An 18,920-nucleotide genomic window follows, 5' to 3' on the forward strand; every position below is an offset into this window, starting at 1 on the left:
GGGGGCATGAGAACAGCAGCTGGACGTGAGCTGATCCGCGAGGGGTAATTGATTTTGCAGCCCTGTCTCCATTAAAGGGGATTGACTTTGAAAGGTGGAGGTGAAACGCACTGGAAAGTTATCTCCCAGCTCCTGCTAAGCACATCAGTTCTGGTATTTCCCCGGCACCCTGTGCTCTGCCCTGGCTAACGCTGGGTCATCATTTCCCCCATAAGCCCCTTGCTTGCGGAGGTTTGGTTTTCACGGGAGCCACAGCAGTGCCCAGCCTGGGCGCCAGTTGGTTTCATTTACCGCCCTGCGTACAATTGCTGCACCAGGTAGTTGCTTCTTTCCATCTAACGCGTCCCTCTTCCGTGCAGCTTGCTGAACTGGCCTTTCATCCCGGTGAAGCGACGGCACTGGGGGCTATTTCCTGATGGTGATGGGGGCGGGGGGGGGGAGCAAAAAGGGTCTTTCCATTGGTTTGCAATCACAGCCCAAGGGAAGAGTCCCTGAAGTGGATTGATTGTTTCTTCCTTGCTGGCTGTGTGTGCTAACATTTAATTACCCCCCGGCGGCCCCGGCATTGCCCTCCGCTCTTCAAGTCCAGATGCCCTGCTTTGAAATTGCAGCAGCCCATGGTGATGCACCTGACACACGTAGGTATTCGGGGACTGTCATGGCAGATACGCCAGGAGGCAGGGCTGGCGACGTGCTTTCCAGATAAGCCCCGTGCCAGGAGTTAAGACCTGGTGAATATTTTTCAAACAATGTATTTTTTTATCCATTTTAAAAATGGCCTTTTGTCAAAAATGAAAATGTTTGTAAAAAATTGTCTTTTACATTTATTTCCATCTTTTTTTCCAGCAAAACCCCAAACTACAAACACTTTGTTTTCAGTTGCGGGGGGAGGTTTGTTCTTTTCCACACTTTTTTCCATGGCAAAAGGGAGAGAAGGGGGGAAATAAACAAGAACAAAACCAGAACCTTTTCAAATCCCAAGGTTTGATTTTTTGAACGTTGCTGAAATAGACGAAAACGCGTTCCTGTTCCAACCCCCCGGAATGAAAGCAAGTTCGAAGCTTTCCATCAGGGGGTGACAATTCTGCTGTTATCCTGCCGGCCCGCTAGGGCTGGCTGTGCACTTTCCACGTCACAGCTGGTCCTGTGGGCCAGGCACAGAGGAGTGGTGTGATCCGGAGAGCAAATCCCAGCTGTGAGAGCTACCACAGACCTGGGTGTCTATCCATGGACTTGGTGCCTGGCTGTGAACCAGTCACTTGGTAAATGGGGGCTAGAGTGCAGGACCCTCCATGAAATCTTGATGGTGAACCTTAATTCAGCTTTCCAAGCATATGCGTAAGTGACGCTGGCAGCTCCACTGGCCTCCCTGGAGATACTGGGACGAGGCCTCTTTCTTCAGCCAGCCCGTGCCCACCCATGCCCCCTTGTTCCCCTGCAGGACATTACAGGGCCATGGTGCGTTGGGACAAGGGAGAGGATCAGACACTCTAGCTGTGTACACGAGGAAGTTCTTCAGGCAGGGACCATGTTTGTGTTCGGTCTTTGTACAGCGCCTGGCACCACGGGGTCTTTGGCCATGACTGGGGTTCAGGCAGTACCATAAATCACCTAATAATGCACAGCGTCTGGCATCTTCGGGTCCTGGGCCATGACTGGGGCTCAGGCAGTACCGTAATACATCAAATAACATACAGCGCCTGGCACCACGGGGTCCTGGGCCATGACTAGGGCTCCCTGGCACTACCGTAATACACCTAATAAATAATACCATACTTTTGAGGAAGGTTGGCCTCGTGGTTAAGGCACCAGTCTGGGACTTGGGGACCTGGGTTCAATTCCTGGCTCTGCCCCAGACACCCTGACAAGTCATTTAATCTTGCCATGCCTCAGTTTCCCCTCTGTGACATGGGGGAGTGACCCTTCCCTGCCTCACCAGGGGCTATGAAGCCACATCCCTAAAGGCTTGTGAGGGACTCAGCTGCCGAGAGTGACACGGTAAAGCCTGTAAGCACGGCCAGTGTCCCACCTCCCTCTCCTTGGCCTCCGCCGGAGCTGCCTCCCAAAGCCCGTGTTTCTTGGCCTGCGCTCGGCTGCGGACGGCGAAGGGGAGGCCGGCCCGAGACCGAGACTCCAGCGCTGGCTCCTTTCCAAAGCTGTCTCCACAACGTGTAGCCCTGTCTGGGGGGAGCTTTCACCAGACGCAGAAACTGACCCTGCCTGAGCATGGAGGGGGAGCTGCAGGGAGGAGGGATGAAGGGGGGTGGGGTGGAGGGAGAGATGAGGGGCCTATAACAGACAAGGCATCCACTGTCTGGGAAACTAATTACACCTCCTGGAATAGTATACGGCTGTTTGCATTTTCGAAGTTACTTGTGGGCTAGCGCGAGGGGAGCAGGCTTGGTGTGAATGGCCGGCTCGGCCTTTCATGTGCTCTTGGGGCTGGCTGGTCTCTCGCAATCCCACTGGTGGGGATTTCATAAAACTGATTACGAATAAGTCATTAATAGCGGTCTTATCACTCGGGTACTGGAAGAGAAAGGCAGATCAGGCATGACCGTGAACTCTAAAGGGACTTTGGGGCTCTGGGAGGAGAGATCCTCAGCGATTTAACTGGAGAGGAATTTCCCTGAAAAAGTAATGGGTGTAGGCTGAGCTCCTGTCAGAGTTCCCACACAAAAGTGCTCCGGTGCACAACAGCGTTTGTGTGCACGTGCTTTCCCATCTCTGCTGGGGCTGCTGTTACAACGCTGTTGGCATCGTTCCACATAACCACGTGTGTATCGGTACCGCAACTCCAGTTAGACTGGCTGGGATTCCACAGCCCTCGGGCAGGCGGGCACCTAATTCACTTGGGCGATGACTGCAACTGCCAGAGTAGATCAGATTGCTGTGAAACGAACTGGTAAATTTGCACAGGCAAAAAGAACAGGAGTACTTGTGGCACCTTAGAGACTAACAAATGAGCTACTGCCCACTTATGCTCTAATAAATTTGTTAGTCTCTAAGGTGCCACAAGTACTCCTGTTCTTTTTGCGGATACAGACTAACACGGCTGCTATTCTGAAACTTTGCACGGGCAATTACCCAACCTGCGTGTGGCCAGATTTTGAGAAGCTGGCCTTTAAATAATGAGAGACTGTTTCCTGGGACTTAAGGCAAAACTCTTGGTGTCAGTTTCACGACCCTGTTTGATAGGTAGGAGGATTGAATCAAAGGTCATGGTCTGTGAGCTCCAGGCTGCTACACCTACCTTGGAAAAGGGTAGAGCCTGCTTCTTCCCCTGGGGGGCTGGAGCTGCTGGATGGAGTGTGGCATGGGGCCCATGGCTTCCCAAGCCCTCCCCACTCCTGTTGGAGAGGCTCATGCTGGCAGCTCACTGAGTGCAAGGGCCATCCCTGTGATGCACAGGAGAGAGCAGAGGCCCTTTTCTCCTCTCAGCCACACCCAGGGAGGTTAAGTAACTTGCCCCAGATGGCGACATTGTCTGAGCTGGGACTAGAACTCAGGACCTATTGGCCCTGCAAGCAACAGCTCCATACTAAGGCTGCCTCATCTTGTGCTAGTGAGACACGTCTCTTGGGTGCCTGGCAAGTGGCTGATGCGGCGACTGGCTGGGCAAGGTTCAGATGCTTCCGGCTCAGCGGCACTGGCGTACCAAGCGAGTGGCCGGGGGGGCTGGCGGTTCAGGGCTGTTTCTCATCGCCATGGCAGCAGTGGCTTGCTGTCTGTGAGCACAAGGCACGCATTGCATGCCCCAGGCCGGCTGTGCCCGTGGGCCAATCCCGTCCAGCTCGTGAATGTGCCCGCAGGGCACTATTTTGTAGAACAAGAGGGTGTCCTCTGTGCAGCGTGATCTCCCCCGCACTGTACGTGCGAGGCTGTGCTGCATGACGGCAGCCATTTTGCATGCAGGTGTAGAACCACGTGCCTGACTAAAAATGGCACGGCCTGCCACGGCCTGGCAATCACAGCCTCCCTGCTGCTATAGGCCTGCCACCATCTCAGGCTGTGCCCGTGTAACCCACACACCTCCTGGGTGTTGTGTTCTGGCCCATCTGGTGGCACCGAGACCACTCAGAGAGAGAGATAAAATGAGTCTGCTCTACCGCCCTAGCTAACAGCCAGTTGGCTTTTAGTTCCTGCAGTAGAGGCTCATGCACCAAGCTCCAGAGGGCCCAGGTTCGATCCCGCCTGCCGACGACCAGGGTCTGTTAGTGTTACACCAGCCTGTGGCTGGCATTTGGCAAGGGCTGGTTGATGCAGGCAGGGGCACAGCTTACCTCATCTTCTGCGCAGAGGACGGGAGGGACAGCGAGGCTAACTGGTGCTGGTGGAACAGCCTCCCTGTGGCTGCCCTTCCCTCGGGAGGCTGCTAAGCGCTTTTCTGTACCTCGGAGGAAGTGAGGAGCTTGGCACAAGTGTACCCTGATCGTGTGCCCGCTCCCCACTACAGAGACCTGCCCGCTCTGTGCACCAAAGAGCTGCAGTTTGCCAGGCCAGATGCCCCCTTCCCGCCTCTGCTTGAGCGAAATCCCCAGGAGTGTCAGTTTCCTGCAGAACCTGGGAAGCTCGTCTATAAAACCTTGTTCTCTTCCCGTTGAAGTCCGGCCCTGGCTTTGGCCGCTGTGCAAGCCCCGATAACATCTTGCTCTGATTAAGACCAGGCTTTATTTAGCCTGGACAATGTACTCGCGCAGGGTTCAATTAATCTTACAACAGTTGCAGTGGATTAAGAATGCACATTAGATTAGTTTATCAGCGGTGCCTGCATGCGAATAAGCCCCCGAGTTCTCCTGATCCTATAAAGGCAGTGACACCTCTAGGAGACGCTTGTCAGCCTCTAGCGAGGGGGACGCTTTCCTTCTTTGGTTCTCACCAGGGCTCCAGCCGAGCCCCCAGACACAAGGCACTTTGACGGACCACTGCAGCTGCCGCCACACTTGTGCCAGGCCATCAAACTCTAGTGCACCCTCTCTAACGGCGGAGAGAGAGAGAGAGAGAGAAATGGACGTGGCAGCAGCTGATCTCAGTAGCAGGTGCTCTCACTTAAGCTTGTTTCGCGGCTGTCCTGTTTACTTGCTTCGTCTCTTCCCTGCCCCCCCCTCCCCAGTCCCAGCCAGGTCCCCCTGCCACTCCAAAGCCTCCTCTGAACTGGGCCATGGCTGAATCCCAGGAAAACCGCAGCCCTGTCGAGATGCTGAGAAAGACAGCTTGAGGGATGCGGTGTGCAGAGCCAAACAGCCCTGATCTGGCCATACATTGCTTTAGCCCCATGCCCCACTGCCCTCCACAGGGAATTGTCATGGGGTTCACTCCTTGGGGCTGCGTCTGGGGAATAGGGCCACCTGCTCGGATGCCCCCTTCTATCTCACGCTCCGGGATTTGCAGTGCGTCGGGATGATCCCTCTTCCTGGCTTAGGGGGATCCCTTTTCACAGCTTGTCCCCCACCCCCGGCTGGGTCACTGTGTGTTTTCCAGGGTATCAGAGTTCACTGGACGATCTGTCCCAGGCAAGCTTCCCTTCTACCGCTGGTTGGGGAACCCGACCCACTCTGCTCCGGGGTCCAGCTCAGGGACCCTACAGTCAGCAGCCAGGGTCTGCTCCATCCCAAACCTGGACTGCTTCCTACTCTGTCTTTATCAGGCTCCCTTCTCCACCATCTGGCTGGTACACCCCCTCCTTGAGGGCCAGGAGCCCAGGACTTCTGCTCTCCCCCTGGGCTTCTCCTTCTTTCCTTTCTAAGCCACTTCCTGGCTTTATACCAGCCCTCCTTGCTCCTGTCCAGCTGGGCTCCGTCCTCCCGCCTTGTTCTCCCTCAGGTGTTGCTTGGCAGGTTAATTGGCTCCTTCGGAGCCTCATTAACCAGACAGGCCAAACCCGCGAAAAAAACACAGAAATTGGGCTTGTTTTGGGCTTAATTGGCTTGTGAGTTGCTTGTTAGCTAGTTTTTGGCTTGTACTGTAGCTTCTTTTTTTTTTATCAGTTCCCGGCAAGCAGGGGCAAGGCGGGGAGAGAGTCGGGGTGCATAGCGGGCCCAGCCCAGTCCCAGACTGCACGCCGGGGGGATCTAGTCACAGTGTTGGGCTTTTTAGGGACTGGCTTGTTTTGGCCTTGTTTTGAGATGGGATTAGCTTGATTTTTGGCTTATTGTGAAAGTCGGGGGGGGGGCTTATTTACCGTGTGAACTTTGGCAACTGTGTCATTAACCCTTTACGGGCTACTGTGGGGGAAAGGGGGATGAACACCGCATCACAACGATATTCCCTGGTAACAGCTCGCAGGGATCCCGGGACAAGGAATTCTGTAATCACTCCCCAGCTACAGGTTATCTCTGACCTTCAGACACAGCTAGTTTTAGGCAGCTGGGTGGGGGCGCACTGGTGGTTGGAATTTGTCAAATGCACCTGACCCCTGATCCCCCACTGCCCTTCTCAGCATTAGATATTTAAAACAGGGACAGTTCACTTTGAGCTGATCAACTTTCAACGTTTTTTTTAATTGTCTATCACAACTTCTAGTATAACATCAACTATAACAAAACAAATCGCAAAACGCAAAGTGATTTTAAAACTAACCATGGCAATGCTCTGTTTTGTTAAAAACCAACGCTGTGTTGCTCAGCATTAGAGACGTCAAATGGCCAATGCTTCGGTCCGCTTGTTTTTTGTTTCTGTGACGAAATTTCATCAAAATTGACAACGTTTTGATTTCCAGGCCGTGGCATTTTCTGAGGATGGAAACCCCGTGGTGCTGGAAAACTTTCCACCAGCTCTGTCATTGGGGCTTTGTTGGACAAGCGAGAGGTGGGAGGGACAGGGAATTTTATTCCCGATGATCCAGAGAAGGGTTTAATCGCAGTGAAGGCGTCGGGCTTCAGGCAGTGTGGCCGGTTCTCGCAGTGTTATTGTGACGATCGTGAGTCATGTTGTTTTCTTAAAGCCCCAGCTAGGCTCATCCTGGGATAACGCCACAATCTCGGCTCTTATTAAAAAAAGGTACATTTCCCCTCTCCTGGTTTTGGAGAAAAGCCAGAAAACGCGTCCTGAGTGACCCCTAAAGGCTCAGAAACCACGAGGCAAAGAAAGGGAACCTCATATTTATTAGGTCTTTTAAATCCCCTGATGTTTTGGGGCCTGACTGGGGATTTTTGAGTGCTTGAGATCAATGACGCGGGAACGAACGCTCTCAAAGCACCCGAGGAACTGCCCTGGTTGCTGTGTGTATGGGAGCTGCTGCCTGCAGCATGGCATCTAAAGCCCAATTTACTATCTGTGAATAATCCCGGCCTGACAGCGCGATTCCTGGAACTCCACACATAACTCCTGGGAAATGGCGTGGCATTCCAGCCAGCGACCCCGGGAGAATTCCCATTCCTTCCAAACTGGCAGGTAACCAGCAGGGAGATTGCTCTGACGGTGTGTGCCATGGCAGAGATGGGTTCTCGGGGACGAGCGCCAAGATGACAGCATGCTCTGTGCATGCATGACACATATCTAGATCTGTCGGGTGCGTGTGTACAGGGCATATTGCGTGTGCTAATAGAGGTGCGTGTGGACTGTGCATTGGTACGTATGCGGGAAGACGTGTGCATGGTACAGGATTTCCAGGGTGGGTAGATGGCTATGTGATCCAGTGTTGTGTGGCTGGATGAACATGTGTATCTAACAGTGCTGTGCGTATGGGCGGGAAGAGCTCTGTACAATATGTGGTGTGCAGAGGGCTGGCTGGGCGAGAAAGGGCGGCCTTGTGATTTAAGGCACAGTCGCGGGGACTCAGGAGCTCTGGATTCAGTTCTCAGGTCTACCCCAGACCCCCGGGGTCCCTGGGGCACGTCCCCTCAGGCTGAACGCTCTGCCGGAGTTAGGCACAAGCCCCAGTTTGGGGATCACCGTGATGCACGAAACTCCTGCTGAAACCCTGGAGGCGTCAATGGCTCTGCCTCGGGGCATGCGCACTGGGGCCGTCCGGACGCCCATCTCCCCACAGAGGCGTTCGGTGGCCTAACCCGCCTGAGGAGCTGGATCCGCTCAGTGTGCTCAGAGGCTCCCATCGGCGAGCTTGCACAAGGCAGCCGGGGGAGGAGGACCACAGCCGCCCTTGGAACGTTTAGCCCAGTGCTTCTTAGGGTACTCAGCTGGGAGGCGGGAGAGTAGCCGGTTCAAATCCCCCCTCCACCTAATGGGGAGAAAGGATTTGAACGGGGAGTTCGTGCCCTGACCCCGGGGTACAGGACAGTCTGATGTCGGGCCCCAGCCCCTCCCCTTGAAGCTGTTATGCTGCAGCTAAATAACGAATGAGCCACTGGGGCAGGGGCTGGCTCCCACATCGCCCCCATCCTGGTACGTGCGCCAACCACCAGGCAGCAGAATCATGCTCGTGCTGGTGTGCTCGCTTGCCCACTCTCTTGTCCAAACGACCCTTTGCGAGCCAGTGTGCACAAGCCCGAGCGTGGCTGTGTCGCCTGGTGGTTAGAGCATTCGCCCAGGATGAAGGAGACCAGGAGCCGGTCTCCCTGCTCCACGGAGTCTTGTTATTTATCCCCAACGCAACAGCTTCAAACCGGATGATGGAGGGAACTCCACAGCAGAACTGCCCAATGGTTAGAGCACTCGCCTGCCAGGCGGCAAATCCCTTCTCCTCCTTTGGGGGAGGGGGCACTTGAGCAGGGGGGTCTCCCACTTCCCAGATCAGTACGCTCGTCACTGAGCTAAAAGTGATGAGCGTGATCCGTCCTCGGCGCTCGACACCTCCCTGCAGCCTGGACCTCGGTGCCTGCCTCTGAGAGCACGGTGGGGCTGTGCACCAGCCCTGGCTGGCATCTTCCCTTGGCTAGCGTAGGCAGCTCCCCACCTAGGGCGCTGGCTTTTGGGAATCGCTTCCCGAGGGGCCTGTCTCTCCCCAGCCTTCTGAGCTCTCCGCCCTTCATCTCTCTGCGGGGAGAATGACACGTCCCTCTGCCACGCCTGGTTGCTGTGAGGCCGAGTTCATGGATGGCCGGGGGCTCAGGTACAAGAAAGCTGAGCCCCCAAGACCCAGGGAATACCTAGGACATGGCCCTCCATGACTCTGCGTAGGACCCGGTGATAATGCGTCTGCCCAGGAGCCCGAGGGTTCACTGCTCAATGGGTGAAATTGCACTTTCCGTCTGGGGCAGGAAGGGTAGACTTCTCCTCCCGCCCTGCATCCACTGGGTCCCCGCTGCAATGAACAGGAAGGGACGCCCCTGAGAGCCATGCTCCTTGCCCCCTCAGTGATCTGAGTCTTGCCCTGCTCAGGAATGAGGGGTGGGGTGACCCAGGCAGAGTTAGGAGCAAACGTGCTCCCATCCCAGCCCCGAAACGCCAGCTTTTGGGGTTGTGGGATCTCGTAAAGCTCCTCTCCTGTGCCATAGTCCTGAACCAAGGAATGTTGGCCGTTTCACAGCCCAGAACGTTTGTGAAGTTCTCAGTGTTTTGGGACAAATTCATTGTTGCTGGAAGGAATGTTCCCAGTTTGGCGTTTTGGAAACGTGGAGGTTCCCCGGGACAAACGGGTCGGTTCTCACCATGGGAGAAGGGCCCTCGGACAGGGGGGACGACCCTGAAATGGGCACATGAGTGGGGGCCCGTTTCAGTCCAAGGTGATGCCTTCCCAGTGGCATAGCCATGTGCATTACGGGGCACGGGGCCATGCCCTCCTCTTGCTGATGTGAATCAGGAATAACTGCCCATGTGAGAGGAGAAACACGTGTGTTTCGATTGGCTGCAATGCAAAGAGGTCTGCGTGGCTGCCACCTCCCGTGAAGGCCTGACCCAAAAGCCATTGCAGACCAGGGCAAGATGCCCACTGACTCCAGTGGGCATTAGGTCCGCGCCTGGGCGAGGGAAGGATCAGCAGGCTGGGTTTAGCTAGTGCCATGTGGCCCGGCGACCCCAATCCACTGCACTCACCTGTGTCTCGCTCTCTGCGTCTCTGCCCCTTGCAGGTAGTGCAGAGAAGAAGAAGGCAGCCACAATGCCTGACTCGCCGGCCGACGTGAAGACTCAGTCCAGATCGACACCCCCCAACATGCCTCCTCCTCCGCCAGCCGTCACGCAGGGAGCCACGCGGCACCCCTCCTTCACGCCAAACACCAGTGAGTAGCCGGGGCAGACGGGGCTGGGGTGATGTGAGGGGCTGGGACGCGGTGAGCAGACTCGGGGCCGGATCCTGTCGTGCTGACGGAGATGTCACCTGGAAAGGGTACTCCCCGAGAGGGCTCTGTGCCCTGTGCCACCGGGCAGCGTATGGGCCCTGTTACAGCTGCCCCTGGGCAGGATGCCCTAGGGAGGGGAAGGGCAGGGAGCATCTTCCCCCCATTCCTGCCCCAACATTCTCCTGCAGAAGCCAGCCAGGCATCCCTGGCTTGCACCCGCATGGCACCACGCAGGGCTCATCTGGGGCCGCCGTGCGCATTGCCCACCTCAAAGGGGCAGGCTGGGCAGGTGGGGCCTGGCCAGCCCCCCAGCCAATGCTCTTGATGAGCACACGCCCGTAGGCAGGCCTAACACCTCTCCTCTGTCACCGCCCTTGCTCTGCCCCGGGGCTCTCAAAGCTGCAACACGCCCCTCTGTGTTAGCCTCGTGCTGTGGAGAGAGAGGAACTGCTCTCGTCCTGGAACGGGCCTTTGTGTTCCTTATTTATTTGCATCTCTAAAAAGGACACAAAGCACCTGCCCTTCCAGCACCTTCCTGCTCAAAGTGCTCCCTGCGGTTAGAGAAGTGTGGTTATCCCCGTGTCCCAGAGGGGGAAACTGAGGCACAAAGAGGGAGTGGGTGATTTGTTCACAGTCACCCACTGAGTCAATGTCCTGACTGCCAGCACCCGCCCCTCGCCTCCCACTCTAACGACGAGACAACACTCTCTCCAATACAGAAACAACTGGAACCAGTTAGGAAATTATGAATATTTTCTGTGAAAATCTGAGGATGAAACAAAACATTTGGGGAGGGGTTTTTGTTGTAATTTTTCGGGGGGTCGGGGGAAATCAGTTTATCAACCAAAAAGCAAAAAAGCAACAAGCGCTGCATTGTTCTCACTTCTGCTGAAAAAGCTGAAAATTTCCTGAGACACAAAAATTTCCCACCAAACATTTTGCTAGAAAAAAAGGCCCAAATTTTTGTCAGCAGCGAAAAAATGATGAATGCAAACTGTCAAGCAGCTCTAGGAAGAACCGGGGGGAGAAGAAGGGGATGGCAGCGAACCCCAGGCTGGAAAGCCACGAACAAAGGGGAACTCCCATCTGGTGCCAAGTCACTGCGGCACTGAGCTGGACTTAGCAGTGCCAGAATCCGGGCTGTAATGAGCTGTTGATGCTGGTTTAACCCGTGCTCCCCTATGGCCTGTGTGCATCAAGTCATTGTGGTGGGATCCGGGATTACCTTATCACTGGCTGCCAGTTGCAGGCTACAGCATTGATGTGTTCTCTACTTTCTCTGGTGGGATAAGGAGACCCACGCCAGTTTAATTTCTACAGCATTGTAGCCCGTTTCATTCCCCTCCTATCACCAGGCACGGAGCGGCTGGTGCCTTGATAGGTTGTCTTGGATCTCATCCACCTCCTTTCCCCTAAGACTTTGCAGCCTCCTTCGTCTCTTTTCAAACGAATGGAGCTGTCACACAGCACAGGGCTGGGGGTGCCAGGAGCACATGCCGCAGGGGCACTCCCTCGCATGCCAGCGTGCCCTGTTACATGGGTAAGCTGCACTCTCGGAAGGTTTGGGACAATCTACACCCAGGAGGGGGATGGAAAGCTAGAGGTCAGGCCAGCATGGCAAGCAAATGATCTGGAGAAAACCTGCCCCCTTGGGCGCATAGCCACAGACTGGCACAATTGGGGCAGGCTGTGTGGAGCCGGTCCCATGGGAAAGGATGGAAGAGGAGCAGTTGTCCTGCCAGTGATGGGGTGCCGTCAGGATCTGTTCCAGGTGGACATCACAGGCCAGTTTGGGATCAACCTGTGACCATCACTGAAAATGTTACATGGTACAAACAACGGGGCCAACCCTGAATGGTGCCGAGCACTTGCAGCTCCCATTGGCTTTAGTGGGAACTGCTTGTTCCCTGTCCGGGTGTTCGTGGCAGACGCCTCCTTCCATCACTGTCCTGAGAAGAAAGAAGAAACTGAACAGGATTCCTGCTTGCAAGGAGTTCTGGGAACAGCCTGGGAAGCTGGGCCTGGGATGGATTTAACCCTGTGCTCCCCAATGGCCTGTCATCTATCTCCCTATCTACCGATCTCCATACACATCTTCTACTAGCTAGCTACTTCTTCCACGACCCTTATCAGTGTAGTATCTGAGCACCTGGAGCTGTCGGTATCTCCAGGCAGGCAGTGACGACATGTGTTGGAACCTTGATGTGCCACAGTGTGACACATTGATGTGTGATGTGTGAATGGCACTGCACCATAGTGTGGAATGGGAGACAGTGCATAGAGCACTGGACTGTGAGTCAGGAGATCTGGGGGATGTTCTCGGCTTTGCCACTGGTCTACTGGGCGACCTTGGGCAAGTCACTTTCCCGTTCTGTGACTCAGTTTCCCCATAATGATACTGACCTTCTTGGTAAAGCCCTTTGAAATCTGCTGATGCAAAGGGCTATAGAAGAGCGAGGGAGTATTATAGCTAGGACCCTACCAAATTCAACGTCCATTTTGGTCAATTTCACAGTCATTTTTTAAATCGTAAATTTCATGATTTCAGCGATCTAAATCTGAAATTTCATGGTGGTGTAATTGCAGGGGTCCTGACCCAAAAAGGAGTTGTGGGGCTGTCGCAAGGTTATTTCAGGGGGGGTTGCAGTACTGCCACGCTTACTTCTGCGCTGCTGCTGGCGGGGGCGCTGCCTTCAGAGCTGGGCGCCTGGCCAACAGCCGCCTCTCTTCGGCTGCCCAGCTCTGAAGGCATTGAAATATGTGTAGTAATACCCCGACCCCCCTAAAATAACCTTGTGACCCCCCTGTAACTCCCTTTTGGGTCAGGGCCCCCGATTTGAGAAACGCTGGCTTCCCCTGTGAAATCTGTGTAGTATAGGGTAAAAGCACACAAAAGACCAATTTTCTTAGGGGGGGACGGACCAGATTTCATGGTCCAGGATGCGTTTTTCATGGCCGTGAATTTGGTAGGGCCCTAGATGGATGGTGTTCAAGGAGAAGGCACATAACCCGGTTGCACACACACCCACGGTCTGTCACATCCCCGACAGAGCGCAGGTATCAGAGTGCGCAGACAGGGAATTGCTCCAGGAACGCCCCCAGGGGGCCTCCCCCTCCTGAGCTAAACCACGAAGCGCAACCAGGGCTTTGTTCAGTGTCTCTGCAGCACACCTGAGTCCCCAGCCCCGCTATCCGCCCTCCCCCCTTCCATTCACAGCTTCCACAGGATCAGTCATCTCACGTGACTAGTCCTGGCAGCCCTGCCCTGCCCCTTTTCCGCAGAGCTTCTCCACTGAGTTGCTGCAGCCACCCTCCTCCGTGTAGTAAGCGGGGAAGGCTGGGGATTGGTGTGCACTGGCTGCGTGCTGTATCTGGCAATGTCCTGGGACACGCTGCAGGAGCTAGTCACAAAGACATGTAACAGCCTGCACCGGGCTGCTCCAGAGACCCAGACGGAGGAGACGCAGCGGGAGGTGCTGGCAGACACAGAGGAGCCCTTTGCAACCAGATCGGTTTGGCTTTAGTGGGCTGGAGGCCACTTTCTCTAGCCACCTCGGGCAGCGGGAACAAGAAGGGACGTTAGCGGGTGGGGCTGGGCCTTGATCACTTTGGAAATGTAAAACTATTGGGCCAAATTCATTCACCCACTAGCCCAGGGAGGAGCACGTGGCATCTCCTTGCTGTCCCCCGGGATTCTGCTAATGGGGAAATCCTCCAGCAGCCACTCCGGTGGCATTCCCCAATGACTCCCTGGCCAGCACCACCTACTTTGGGGGCTTGCACCGACCAGCAGTGGAGCCCCCTGTGGAGGGAGAGGAGATTGCAGGCACCTTGCCATACTTTATTTGCCCCTTTGTGCCAATGAGCGAGACAAATGGGGGGGAGAGGTGACATCTTTTACTGGACCAACTTGTGTTGGGGAGAAAGACCAGCTTTGGAGCTGCCCAGAGCTGTTCTTCCGGCCCAACGCAGCTACATCACTGCCAACAACTGTTCTACAAACGACAGAGCCAATGGCCCACGAGTCACTGTACGAATGTGAGTGTGTGTGTGTGTGTGTGTGTGTGTGTGTCCTCTGCACTGGCATAGCTGTTGCTCTGTGAAATAGCTGGTCTAGATCTGTAAGAGACTCCCCTTCCCACCCCAGCAGAGAGCCTTGCCTCATGACCAAACAGAACAGCTTCTCACTGATAAATTCTAAGAGCAAAAAAAACAACAACCCACCAACGCCTTTGACAACTGCTTAGCCTTCGAACGGCAAAGCTGCTCCATCTGCTCCGCTCAAGGGAATCCAGGCAAGGCCCAATCTCTTTAAGGTGTGTTTGGTAGCGGGTTGGTTTGGTTTTTTTTTTAACCCTGAGCTGCATTCCCAGTCAGTGCAAGCGCTGGGTTTGGAACCAGCTGTTCTCTAATTAGAAATCGGATTCTGATCGTCTGTGATCTGATGGGTTTTGCTTCTAATCTGAGCTCTGCAACAGATGTGGTGCCTCTTAATTCGTACTTGGGTTTGTGCGTGTGCATCTGTGTGGAGCGGGGTGTCCCCCTCCTCCAACATGCTGGGTTTTTCCTAGCCACACTGCGGCTGAGGGTGACGCTCTGTATGTATTGAGCATGCATAAAGGTTACAAAAAGGCAAAAGAATTTTAAGTTGTCCCTTTTGCACTTAGTCCTAGTGAATATTAGCAAACCGCCTGACTCAGATCTGCACTGAGACTTACCCTGTAAATCAGGGACTTTATTAACCAGCAAACTTAATGGTTACCACTCTTGAGAGCTCTGTGCAGCACGGGGGGAGGAAGCCGTGGGACAGGGCAGAAGCTGAGGAGGTTAGTAAGAGTGTTGGACTCAGGGAGGCAGCCGGGGGTGGGGGGGTGCCAAACACTAGAGGGCCATGTTGGATTCAGAGGTCAGTATTTATCCCCTGAATTGCCTGCTTTGGGACAGTGGCAATTCTGCCCCATCCAGGGAACTTTGTCTAATGGCTAGTGCAGGGTTCTGTTCCCAGCCACTGAGTCACTGTGTGACTTGGGCCAGTTGCTTCCCCGCTCTCTGCCTCAGTTTCCCCAAGGCAGGGTTGTGATACCTGCCTCGCCTGGGAGTGGCGAGGCTTCCTTTATGGATCCCTGCAAAGTGCTTGGAGGTCCCTGGATGATCAATGCCATTTAGGAAGCACGGCCAGGCCTTTTCAAGGCAGGGACCCACAGTCCATTCCAAGGAGAAGTCCGTTAAGTCTCTCACCTCTGGATTTTCACCACGCAGCTCCAGTTCAAGCAGATGGGGGCCGAAGCAGCCCAGCCCCCGCCCAGCACTGTGGAAAGCTGCCCCCTCTGGTCTCTCATGATAGCGTGTGTTTTATTTTGCTTGCAGATCAAGAAGCTGGGCCTCCGACGTTTCTGCCTCGCGGCCGTTTTCATGGTTGCTTGAAATGGTCGATGGTCTGTCTTTGTAAGTAAAATGAAACATACACTCTAATGAGAGACCCAGAGCCCACTTCAGCTCTCCCTGCCCCAGAGAGCAACCCCGTGTCCTTAATGCTGCACTGACTGCGAGGGACGTCCTGCCCCGTGCTTGTGCGTGGGTGGCAGAACCGGGACAGTTCTGCTACGTGGCAGGCAGGAGCTGGATGGGGTATGCCGCCCCGTGGGAGGGTGGGGGCGCTTGGGGTGAAGCCGGGGCACTGCTTTTACCTAGCTATTGCCTCCTCCCCAGAGCACAGGGCACTTAAGGGAGCTCCCAAGCGCGTAGCCTGCTCCGTGGGCTGTGCACTCGGCCCCAGGGCGTGGGGAGCCGGGTCACAGCCACAGGCAACCAGCCCTTTCATTGAGTGGTGCACAGCAATCGCAGGACACGGCTCCAGCCCAGCGTAGGGGCAGGATGGGGAGCTGGCAAACACACTGGTCTGTGGGACCAGTGCTGGGATCTGCCCTCTGGCAGCTGATCCTGGAGTCCCGGGTGTCTGCGTCCATTGCGGTCTGTTAGCCCCCGCCTTGTGGGAGCAGCGAATTCACCACCAGGGCTTGTGGGTGCGAGCACATGAGGGCGTGCAGGGAGGGTGCTTTCAAGGAGGCTGCCGCTGTTCATTTTTTACCGTCTCAGTCCGAACGGGACTTTTTCCCACCCCGCTCGCTCCCCCGTTAGCAGAGCGGGCTACGAGGGTGCAGGCTGCGTCCACAAACCTTCCGTCGGGGCCATGTGCGGAGTTTAACTTAGTAACACACCTGTCACTGGAATAAAAGCAGTTGTGGCCGGGGGGTTATTTTCGGCATCTCTTTAGCAAGCGGCTGATATTGCTTCGTAGTAGAGCGAGAGGGAGCCTGAGAAAACACCAGAGTCAGGGCTGCTGGTTTCCAAGAAGCATAACCACAGCGGGGCAGGTTAGTAGTGAACGCGGGAAGGGGGATTTTGAGAGCCACGGGGCTATTCGGCAGCTGTATTTTCTCAGGGCGAATCGTGGGGCCCTTTGGGATTTGTGTTCCCAGCAGAGCTATGTTCAGGGGGATCGGCGCCTCGATTTCATGGGGGGGGGGGGCATGCACTGTGTCACGGAGCCTGTGAACAGGAATCCCTCTGGTTCCTGGGTTGCGCTTCTAGCTGCTGCGGTTCCTGCTCCGGGGAGGCGAGGGGACTAGGCAGTGGGGGGAGACTGGCGAAAAGCCTGTAACTGACGGGCTATCCAGGGAGTGTAATTACCCAGCAATCGGGCTGGTTCTGTGATTTCAAGCTGCGCTGGACAACGGGCAGAAGTGCCCAGGGCTTGGCGCAATCTTGCCCTGGCTAATGCCGGGTGGGGTAGGCGGGACCTAGCAGCACAGTCCCCGCTCTACTTTCTGTGGGCAGGAGAGGGAGATTGCTCAGCAGCGACTGGCATGAAGGCACCTTTCCTAGGGGTTGATCTCTGCACGCGCTAGGAAATGCGCGGCCTGTAAGTGCCGAGGATCCACTGCTGCGGGTTCAACCCATGCAGGCACAGCTTTAATGCAACCGATTGTTCTGCAGGGTTGGAAAGCAGATGTCAGGGCCTGGCCCTGCCTTTCACTCTGTGATTGCAGATAGCCGCATGCATGGCTGAGGTGAGTTAGGGCTGGATTTTCCAAAGCGCTCTGCGCCCGTCCTGCCCCCCGGGCTGCTGAACACCTTGGAAGGTGGCTCCCGGGGCCCTTGGAAGCGCTTGGCACGTGCAGGAGCGAGCCCTAGACATCACCACCTGCAAACATCCCAGCCAGTCGAGCAGCCTCGGGCCCTCGCTCCGCTGTCAGGTTGTATTTGCCGAGGCTGATGCAAAGTGCTCCCCATCCCCGTGGTGACAGCCCAGGCTGGAGCCCTCGTTGGCTGTCCTGCGGCTTCTCCGTGGGGCTGGGGAAGGCGAGTTGTTCCTTCCGGTCCATGCTCTGGTCCAGCAGAGGCCACGTGCTGATACACAGAGCCCCCTGTGCAGCGAGGGGCAGGATTTCCAGACAGGCTCTGCTGTCCTCGCGCGTTGTGTTTGTGTCGCTGTTAAATGACTGGCTGAGCCAGGTCTCTCCGGGAGCAGGGCGGGTTATTGATTTATTGGGCCTGATGAGCACATGGCCGTTTCGCGGCACATTCATTTACCCGCGGGGGCCGTGGCTGATTGCCCTGCTGCTTGGCTGTCGATTGGAAGCTGCCGTGGCCGGACATTGGCGTTCACGTTCCCTTCTGTTTGCAACACGTCGTTGTGAGACAGACGGACTCCCCATGTAGCCACCAAACACTGACATATCTTCCCTGCCCCCTGGTGCTGACACCTCCTGCCCTCCCCTCGCTGACACGTCTTCCCACCTCCCTTCCCCGCACAGGACCTGCGCATGGCATCCTCTCTGCAGGTCACCAGCCGCACACTGAGAACTCAGCCTCCTGCTCCAAAAAGCTCACTTTGGTAAAGGAAAATCCCCATTAGCTTCTGGCTGTCTAGAGCCTATGGCACATAGTAGAGCCGTTCTGATTCTCTCCAGTGGGGGGCAGCGTTACTTGCTAGAAGCCCATTACAGCGTTCTGCCAGAGGCCAGCCACTGGTCTTGAAAGCCAGCGTCTTCTCCAGTGACCGTCTCTCTGTCTCTCTCATTGCAGTAATGAATGGAAGCAGCCACTCCCCTACCGCTATCAATGGAGCTCCTTCCACCCCCAACGGGTTCAGCAACGGGCCTGCCACCTCTTCCACTGCTTCCCTGTCCACCCATCAGCTCCCTCCCGCCTGCGGCGCCCGGCAGCTCAGCAAACTCAAGCGCTTCTTGACCACCCTGCAGCAGTTTGGGAACGACATCTCCCCGGAGATCGGGGAGCGGGTGCGCACGCTGGTGCTGGGGCTTGTGGTACGTTCTGTGGGGCGTGTTTGTCCGGCATGCGCCATCGCAGAGACGGACGTAGCTGTAACCGAGCCAGGCTTTTCCCTCCCAGAGCTGTGGGGCCAACTCCGCAGAGATTTTTGCTGGTGTTCCTGAATTTGCTCTGGGGAAAAAAATTGCCATTTTCCCGAAGCAAACTTCTCCCCCTCTCTCCCCCGCAGCAAAACTGGGAATTTCTCCTGCATTTGTCACCAGGTACAAATTGCCCATTGCGGCCTCAAGCCCTGCACCGAAATGCAGAGGTGAAGAGGGAATTGTCCAAATGAACTGACCTGCCCCTGCCCAGCCCAGCCCCATGTGACTAGTAGCCCAGGGCCTGTGTCAGTAGCCATGTGAATTCTAGAGCCCAGTGGAAATGCCAGCTCTGCCCCAGGCTGGT

At 55.7% G+C, this 18,920-nt stretch overlaps 1 protein-coding gene across 1 annotated transcript in view; it reads left to right on the top strand.

Moving 5' to 3' along the window:
• The window catches only part of CBFA2T3 (CBFA2/RUNX1 partner transcriptional co-repressor 3), a 114,062-nt gene that overhangs the window by 71,545 nt on the left and 23,597 nt on the right, over window positions 1-18,920 (top strand). The window contains 3 exon segments of the mRNA XM_034788229.1: window positions 9,969-10,118; window positions 15,546-15,623; window positions 18,267-18,508. Coding sequence (XP_034644120.1) covers window positions 9,969-10,118; window positions 15,546-15,623; window positions 18,267-18,508 — 470 coding nt within the window.

Source organism: Trachemys scripta, chromosome 13 (assembly GCF_013100865.1).
Source record: "Trachemys scripta elegans isolate TJP31775 chromosome 13, CAS_Tse_1.0, whole genome shotgun sequence".
In the NCBI taxonomy this organism is placed as follows: Eukaryota; Metazoa; Chordata; order Testudines; family Emydidae; genus Trachemys; species Trachemys scripta.